Source organism: Rutidosis leptorrhynchoides, chromosome 9, assembly GCF_046630445.1.
Source record: "Rutidosis leptorrhynchoides isolate AG116_Rl617_1_P2 chromosome 9, CSIRO_AGI_Rlap_v1, whole genome shotgun sequence".
Taxonomy (NCBI): Eukaryota; Viridiplantae; Streptophyta; class Magnoliopsida; order Asterales; family Asteraceae; genus Rutidosis; species Rutidosis leptorrhynchoides.
This window is the reverse complement of record NC_092341.1, coordinates 282,690,929-282,700,842: the sequence shown is the minus strand read 5'-3', so window position 1 is coordinate 282,700,842 and position 9,914 is coordinate 282,690,929. Positions and strand designations below refer to the sequence as shown.

The following is a 9,914-nucleotide window of genomic DNA, read 5'->3' as shown; positions in this document are numbered from 1 at the left end:
AATAATCTCTATTGAACTCAACGACTTGAATGCAACGTCTTTTGAAATATGTCATGAATGACTCCAAGTAATATCTTTAAATTGAGCAAATGTACAGCGAAAGATTTCTCTCAATCCTGAGAATAAACATGCTTTAAAGTGTCAACCAAAAGGTTGGTGAGTTCATTAGTTTATCATAATCATTCATTTCCATCATTTTAATAGACCACAAGAATTTCATTTCCAGTTCTCATAAATATACATCTCATGCATAGAGACAAAAATCATTCATATGGTGAACACCTGGTAACCGACATTAACAAGATGCATATAAGAATATCCCCTATCATTTCGAGAAATTCTTCGGACATGATAAAACAACATCGAAGTACTAAAGCATCCGCAACCATGGATGGGGTTCGTTAGGCTCAATAGATCTATCTTTAGGATTCGCGTCAATTAGTAGATCGGTTTACTAATTCTTAGGTTACCAAGCAAAAAGGGGCATATTCGGCTTCGATCATTCACCCATATAATGTAGTTTCATTTACTTGTGTCTATTTCGTAAAACATTTATAAAAATTGCGCATGTATTCTCAGCCCAAAAATATAAAGGGTAAAAAGGCAAATGAAACTCACCATACTGTATTTCGTAGTAAAAATACATATAACGTCATTGAACAAGTGCAGGGTTGGCCTCGAATTCACGAACCTATATTAATTATATATATATATATATATATATATATATATATATATATATATATATATATATATATATATATATATATATAGGTCAAAATTTGTCTAACAATTTAGGTTAGGTCATAGTGTATCACAATCCCAATGCTCGAGACTAATATGCATAGGTCAACAAAAGTCAATTTGACTCAAAATGATTTCCAAAATCTATACATAATTAATATATAGTTTAAATGTCGTCGTTTTATATTTTTAAATATTTTTTAAAAAAAAATATTAGAGTAAATAATATAATTCATTTATTAATAAATAAAATTTTATATTAAAATTTATATAATAAAATATACTTTTATATATATTAAGTAATAAGATTTATAGAGTTCATTTAATATCATAAAGATAATATGATAGGTATTATTAAAGAAATTTTATTACACGTGGTAAAATATGTTTGTATCACATATTTATTTGATAAAATAATATCCATAATAATAGTAAGTAAAAGTTGTATTATTTTGTAATAATAATAATTATTATTTTATTAATAAAAATATCAATATTTATAATTACTAAGATGACATTATGATAAAATGATAATTCTAATTATGATAACTTTAATATTTACGTCACTTTTTAATATTATCTTTAAAATAATAATTCTATTTAAAATGATAATAATAGTGGTATTTTATAATAACAATGACATTTCTATTAAAATGATAATTTTTGTTAAAATGGTAGTTTTAATACTAACGATACTTTTAATAATAATAGTAATGATAAAAATAATAAGAACGATAATTTTATCTAAATCAATATCTTATAATATTTTAATTTCATCAAGATACTCTTACTCATTATTTCCTAATCATTTCGTTTAATAGCTTTTAATCGTCTTTTATATCGTGTTCATAATAATGATAATAATAGTAATTAAAATAATTAGGTGTTACTAATATTAGTTTTAATTACAATAATACTAATAATGATAATTACTATGACATTATTAACGATAATACTAGTAATTATTTTAATGATAAGATCATAATAATAATAACAATAACAATAACCATTTTTAAATAATGATATATATAATAATAATGATAATAATAATAATAATAATAATAATAATAATAATAATAATAATAATAATAATAATAATAATAATTAGATAATAATAATAATAATACTAATTATAATTTTAACGATAATAACGATAGTAATAATAATAAAAATAATAATTTTTAATGATAAATCCTTTTATTGATAAAGATAAGATAAAACTAGAACGACGATAATAATAATAATCATTTTTAATAATAATACAAAAATTCGATTGACTATAACTTCCAATCTATTTATCGAAACCATTCGATATCTAAAGGAAAAGTTCTTAATTTTTCGCTAGCTTTCCAACGACATGCATATCTTATATCTTATCTCAACTGCATGTATAACTAATTCAGGATTCAACATAACCTAACTAAAGGCAATATCAAAAGTACAAACATACATAATCATATATACTCGAGCACTAGTCAGGGATACACTATTAGTATGTAAAAGTTAAATTATGAGTACTCACGTATCAATATTGAGATTCAATATTGCAGGAAAGGTACATAAACGCAACGGAGACGATAAACACTAGATTGACCTCACGAGTATACCCATGAACTATACCCATCACCTCCATAGCTATAACCCATATTTTCCTTAGCCCTATCCTACTCGAAAAACCATTTTGAAAACTCGTTTAAGATTACTCGAGCAGCACTCCATCGTAGTATTTTATGTATACATAATAATAGAACTAATACTACTAATACTAATATTAATAAAATTAATAATATTATTAATCTTAATAATATAAATAATATATAATATAAATATATATAACAGAGGAAGTGATTATGTATGTGTGTTTATGTCGATCAGAATGATGAGCTTTATACAACTTTCATCCACCCATACCCCATGCGATCGCATGGGGTTTGTGGGTTCCTTTCATGCAGTCGCATGACCATAATGTGCAGCTGGTATCCATTAAATCCTTGCCGACACTTCAAATGTTACGTATGATTCATATATTTATATATTATTTAATATATAATGTATTTAATCTTTAGAATTGATTAAATATTATATTATATTTACGTGCGTAGTAAAAATGTAATTTTTGTTCAAATGACTCGTACGTTGTCACTCGACTCATGTACCACTTTCGGTTTTTCGAGCGCACTTTCGTACGTTTAGAAAACTAGCCTTTTACGTTACGCGGCGTGTACATTTAATAATAATTTGACTTATTTATCAATAAATTACTTTATGAAAATGTATCTTATACAATTTGAGCGTCGTGGTCATTTGCTTCTATAAATCAGTGACTCGTTGTTTATCAAAATATATTATTTTAAATTGGGACATTTTATGACTAAATTAATATATATATATATATATATATATATATATATATATATATATATATATATATATATATATATATATATATATATATATATATATATATATATTTAGAATTGTAAATTTGTACATAATATATGTTTGAAATATTTATCTAATGATACAATATTTAGTCTTTCAAAACCAATTATTTTTAAAAGTTCGTTTTAAAAATCGTTCAGAAAAATATTATAACTCGTAATGTTTTCATTTAAAAACTTAATTAAATACAATTCATTTGTGTATTAACTTTTTAAATATCAATCGCATCACTAAGCGAATGTTACTATCGTGTACTAAACTAATTTAAAAACATATATATTTAATGAACACTTTTTAATGTACGTTGCAAGTTATTCATATATCTAACAACTAATATTCCAACCTACGTTATTTAAACATATATATTAATAAACTAGTTCTATTATGTCGAAAAAACGTTTTTACTTAAGAGAGTAAAATAATAAATAAATCATAACAGGTTCAAGTTATTAACTTACAGTTTATTCATGGGTTGTAGGATTAGATCAAATGGATAAATGTACGTATAAAAAAATCATCTTAATATGACAGATGGTTTTAACTTATTAAAAGTCACGAGACAATTATTGTAAAGCATAAATTGAAAATTCGACGTGAATCTCCACTAACCCTTGTCTAGTTCCCGTTAATTGACACTTTTGTTCTTTCTAATAAATCACTTTACCAATTTTTCTGAATACCATTAAAAAGGAAAGGTTTGCTAAATCAAAAGTGGACCTCTCAACAGAGACTCTTAATCATACACCGTACCAGATAAATTAATCATTTGATATAATCTTCTAATTTCATCAATAAACATATTGAAACAAATACTCATGTAAAGTATTATACGTTTAATATATACATATATAATCATATCCGTTCCTATAATGGTTCGTGAATCTTTGGAATTTGGTCGAGGTTAAATAAATGTATGAACACAGTTTAAAATTCTCGAGATTCAACTTACAAATATTGCTTATCGTGTCGGGAATATATAAAGATTAAAGTTTAAATTTGGTCAGAAATTTTCAGGTTGTCACAGTTTGTGAATTCTTCAAAGGGACGTAAGGGTTCATAAATAGCGGCTTATCGAGGGGCTAGTGTTGTATCCGGACACTCCACCAGGTTTGGGGTATCATAGTGAAGAAAAGTCTCAATTCATAGAATTGGGGAGTGGATTAAGGTGGATTAGTTAACATCCACCCGAACCACTATAAATCCTTGTGTTTGTGCACTTACATACTTTACATACTTGCATTAACAAACACAAACGTTTTCACACTTAAAACTTATATTTTGATCGTTAAAGACTTCAAAAAAGTTTTAGGAAACCACTAAGTAACTATTCACCCCCCTCTAGTTACTTACAGGTTGTATGTATGTTTTATGACAAACAAAATAGTAATTGTGATGAAAATTGGAAGAGAATGATGGAAGAATAAATGTAGTCTATTTATTCTAACCAAGTTAAGTAGATTAATATGTTTGTAAACACAACGATAAGTTTCTTAGTCAGAATCTGTGGTTCCACGAGTCATTAAACTAAATGACTTTATCATTTACATTCACTTAATACTTAAAATATCATTAAACTGTTTCGTTTAAACAAACTCGTGGTTTCACATATCATTTCACATTTCACTAGCAGTATATATCTTTTTAATTTTTGTCACTTTTCATTCGATAAAAGATTTGTAACAATTCTTGATATGTGATTTGCAAAGAAACCATATATTCTTGCTAAGGCTTTCTGCCATAATATGTGCGTCATCTCTACCAATAAAATACTCCGCAATGTTTAAGATAAAAAAAAAAAAAAAAAAAAAAATCTCACTTGTTGATAGTAACTGAAACAAATAAACTTATAATAATGTCTCCTTTTTAATACTTCCTCACTGTAATATAGTTTGTTCAAAACTTCAAATGTTTGAGGTTGAAAAGTCGAAGGAGCCACCATGTGTGGAAATTTCGAGAAGCCATTTTATTCAACTTCAAAGATTGCATGATGGGTCATGATCGTCGTCAGCCGATTTAAAATCTTATTTTTTTAATCTTAGATGATTTAAGTAAAAGAAGAATACATCTTAATGACTAACAATGTAATTGTGACTTTGCTTAATATTTAAATTGCGATGGAAGAAAAAACAATATGTAACATATTTTTTCATAGCATATTTGGCCTTCAAAACTATTTACTTACGTAGTGTTAATAATTGTTATTAGCTTAAGTTACAAAATTGATTAAGAAATCTTATAATATCATATGTGTAAGTATATGAGATCAAACATCAAACATGTACCTCTAAAACTAAAGAATAATATTTTCAAAAATCATTGCAATTTCGAGGAAAATGATTAAAAATACTTCATCCAATTGGACTCGCAACCTTATAGTTTCTCCCACGTTGCATAAACATACGATTTTCTACTTGCTAGTCAACAAAATGAATCTCATTAAATTTCTTCATTATATTTGTCTATAAATATCAACACAAATTAAACTTCTTATATTTGTACACAAACCACGACCAAATATCTCTCATCGCTCCCCTCTACTCGTACACCGATTTTAAAGATGGCTAAAGTCCTCGAGTACCAAAATCTTGTAACTCTTGTCGTGTTACTCAATTTAGTCATCTTATTAAGCGCGCGACCATTAAATATACTAAATACAATTACTTGTCTCGATGACAACAATGACTTTTTTGATCGATTCTCTTTGGGTTCGATCAAAGATTCTGGACCGAGTCCTGGCGTTGGACATGGGGTTGGAGACAAGGCCGCACTTGGAGGAATCAAGGCGGGACCTAGTCATAAAATCGGGCATGATTATACATTGAGACGGATTAAAGATAGAGTTGGACATGAGTTCGTGAATATTGAAACTTTGGGTGGAATTAAAGAGGGACCAGGTCCTCGAATCGGCCACAAGTTTGAAAATGTGGAGCCGATTGAAGTACGTAAGGACTCTGGCCCAAGCCCTGGTGTGGGTCATTAGTTGGTGCAAGTGACCATTAGAGCTCTGTTCATAGTCTTTTCTCATGTACAAATTGAACAACATTCATGTTTATTTTTTATTTTTTTTGTTTTTTACATAAAACATATTATGCATTCTTTTTTGGCCATTTAATTATTTATATGTAATTTATTATATTATATATATATATTAATTTGGAGAAATTATGAACATTTTAATCAAACAGTGACTTATCATATATGTAAAGAACACTTTTTTTTTTTTTAAAAGCAAGTTGATTCATTCAAACATAACACAATCACAATTACAAGAGCATGAGTAGTGAGCAAAAAAAGGGGCTCAAAGCTACTCAAGAAAGACACGAATTACATACACGAATTGGTTTGCGAGTCATACAAACCGTCCACGAACTAAACATTTACATTGCCCTATGCTATGGTAAGATACATACGAGGATCGTTTAACCAAGTCAACCAATCAAGTTTCCTTCCCTTTATGCGATGAGATATCCACTCAAAAGATTTGACTTGAATTTCATTTAACGCGACCGGAGCATTCCATTTTTTTCCTCGAAAGATCATGTTATTTCTATTTGACCAAATCAAGAATGCACATACCCATTCGATTGCTTGCCATATTTTCTCTCCTTTAAGAGTCATAGTCGTCGGACCATTACCACGTAAGATTTCATTCATGCTTAGATTCCATATTACCGAGCCCCCACCATGAAAATACACGATCCCACACTTCTAAAGCATATTTGCAAAAAATAAGAAATAAGAGAATGTTCCACGTACTCAATATCGTCATCACATAACGGGCAACAGACACTATCAACATCTATACCTCTTTTATCTAGTTCGGTTAAGACGGGCAAGCGTTTTAAGTTGGCTCTCCATATGAATATTTCGAGCTTTTTGGGGATTAAATTATTACGCATTGTTTCGTTTGTGGTACCCGAATATAACCGTTCATCAATAGTTGAGGTAAGATGACTAACCGTGAATTTACCGTTACCCGCAAGTTTCCACGACCAAGAATAACTTCTGCGATTGTTGATGTCGAAGTCATAGCATGCCACCAATGCTTGTAACTCGTCCATTTCACTTGAAGTTCTTCCTCTTGGATTTCTGTCCGATTCCCATTTGAAATTAGCCTGACCATCACTAAAATCTAATCGATCAAGAATTGTTGCTGTCTTGTTACCCTCTAATCTGAATAACCTTGGAAATCTTGACTCTAGTTTACTGCCATCGATCCATAACTCTGTCCAGAACTTTGTATTTGATTCGGCACACACCTTCTTGACAAAAGAGTTTTTGAAGTTGACACCATGTTCTTCTATTTCGTTACCTGCTAAAAGAATGTTCTTCCAAATAGATGCATTAGTTGACCGAATTGCTTCGGTATCCCAACCCAATCCTCCACACGACCCATAAATGCTTCGAATAATTTTGGCTCAAAATGAATTGGCTTCGGTGTTAAACCTCCACCACCACTTCCCCAAAAGAGCAAGATTTTTTATGTTTAATAACCCTATATTTAACCCCCCATTTTCGTAAGGTGACACCACTTTATCCCTTTGACCCACGGGATTTTTGAACCCGTATCCGTCCCGCCCCAAAAGAATACTCTCCTCACACTCTCTAGTATATTTAAGACACTTGGCGGTGCACGAAAGAGCGAGAAATAGTAAAGTGGTAGGCTATTGAGAATCGATTTGATAAGCACTAATCTTCCCTCAAATGACAACGTTTTCATTTTCCAATTCGAAAGTCTAGCTTTGATTTTGTCAACAACTGGGTTCCAATTTTTAAGTTTATTCATTCTTGCATCAATCGGTAACCCGAGATACGTAAATGGGAAAGTACCAACTTGACATCCCAATCGGCTTGCTACAATTTTTACTTCATCATCACTAACACCCACCCCGTACAAGCAACTTTTATTGAAATTAACTTTTAGCCCGGATGTTAACTCAAAACATTTGAGTAAATTTTGTAGACTATAAGCGTTAGCACGACTCCATTCTCCTAGAAAAATGGTATCGTCCGCATATTGGAGATGCGAAACTTTGATTTTATCATTACCGATTTCGACACCTTTAAACAAACCTCTTTCAGTGGCGGCTTTTGTCAATATGTTGAGTCCTTCGGCGGCAAGGATAAACAAAAATGGTGACAATGGATCGCCTTGCCTAATACCCCGACCTAATGAAAATTCATTCGTTAGAGACCCGTTTACAAATATGGAAATTGAAGCCGATTTTATACACGAATGTATCCATCTTCTCCACTTAATACCTAACCCCATACACTTCATCACATCTAATAAGAATTTCCAATTTAGGCAATCGAAAGCTTTCTCAAAATCTACCTTGAAAATAATACCTCTTTGCTTTTTGGATTTTAGATAATCAATGCTTTCATTAACAATTAAAGCACCATCCAAAATGAATATACCTTTTAGGAATGCGCTTTGCTCGAACCAACTAACGACGGGATTACCTTTTTTAATCTATTTGAGAGGATTTTTGCCATAATCAATGCTTTTTACCTTTTTCTAAAATCACCAAGCCCACTCGGATCTTTCTTCTTTGGAATTAGTGCGACAAAAGACGCGTTGCAACCTCTTGAAAATTCACCTTTACTCCAAAACCAATTTATAGCCTCAATTAAATCACCCTTAACAATATCCCATATTTTTTTAAAAAACCGCATATTGAAGCCGTCAGGACCGGTGCTTTATTACTGCCACAATCAAAAACCGCATCTTTTATTTCTTTTTCATCGAATGCCATTTCTAGAGATATAGCATGTGCTTCGGTTAGGGTTGGATAATTGAGATCTTCCATGCCCGGTCTTTCAACATTAGGTTCTTCAAAGATTCTTTTAAAATGTTTGAAAATTTCCTCCTTAATGTCTTTAGGAGAGTTATTCCAAACGCCATTAATGTTCAAACCCCGTATGTTGGTTTTGTTATTTTTGTCTAGTTGTTATTAGTGCTTATTTTCTAGTAAAAGAGATTGATAATGAAATAATGTATAATAATTGCTTGTTTATGTATATTTTTTTTATTTATGTATGAAAAACGTAAACAAATGGAAGTAATGTTATGATTATTATTTTTTTTTTTTTTATGTTGAGCTAGTAACTAAATTTTTATATTAGTAACATGTTTATATTAAAAAGTTATACGAAACATATGTATATTAAACCGTTACAATATTTGTATAATTTGTATTTGACAGACATAAAAAGCAAACAGTCTTCAATGTTTAGTTTACAAATCTTCAGACTACATCTTCTTTACAGATGTAGTTTGCAAACTTCAGACAAAAACATCTTAAAAACAAACGGCACCTTAGTATTCAATATTGTTTGTGTTGTGAAATTCTGTTTAATATGTCATGATTTGGTATCAAACAAAAAGAGAGTATGATAATGACAAATAAATATAATAACAGTGTTTCAAATGTCATGATTATGATTTTAGGCGTGACTTATTATTATTTTTAGCTACATAATGGTGTGCATTTTTCATTGAAAAAACAAACAAAAAAAATGAAATTTTACGATGACAATTTTTATTGCGATTATAAAACTGCATAAATTCAGATTGTCGCGTGACAATTTTTATAGTGGTTACTAATAACAGTATATATTTTTTTTTAATCATATATACCAGTTACACGATAACTAAAAAATCAATGACAATTTTTATCATATATACGAATTTATGATAACTTAAAATTGTCATCTTAAAAATT

General features: G+C 29.5%; 1 protein-coding gene across 1 annotated transcript; it reads right to left on the bottom strand.

The window, feature by feature from the left end:
• Nucleotides 1–6,854: 6,854 nt before the first annotated feature.
• LOC139868817 (uncharacterized) lies at nucleotides 6,855–8,999 on the bottom strand. The gene is made up of 4 exons (XM_071857159.1): nucleotides 8,861–8,999; nucleotides 8,702–8,789; nucleotides 7,716–8,567; nucleotides 6,855–7,587 (listed from the first exon to the last, which is right to left on the bottom strand). The coding sequence occupies exons 1-4, from the start codon at nucleotides 8,997–8,999 to the stop codon at nucleotides 6,855–6,857; spliced, it is 1,812 nt and encodes a 603-aa protein (XP_071713260.1).
• Between the last annotated feature and the right edge of the window lie 915 nt (nucleotides 9,000–9,914).

What these genes read in the sequence shown, in the direction of transcription:
- LOC139868817 (XM_071857159.1), bottom strand. Translation starts at nt 8,999, where the DNA reads ATGGAAGATCTCAATTATCCAACCCTAACCGAAGCACATGCTATATCT. An exon ending in CCTGACGGCTTCAATATGCG is followed by an intron (nt 8,790 to 8,860) that starts GTTTTTTAAAAA and finishes TTTGGAGTAAAG; the next exon opens with GTGAATTTTCAAGAGGTTGC. An exon ending in CTTGGTGATTTTAGAAAAAG is followed by an intron (nt 8,568 to 8,701) that starts GTAAAAAGCATT and finishes TGTTAATGAAAG; the next exon opens with CATTGATTATCTAAAATCCA.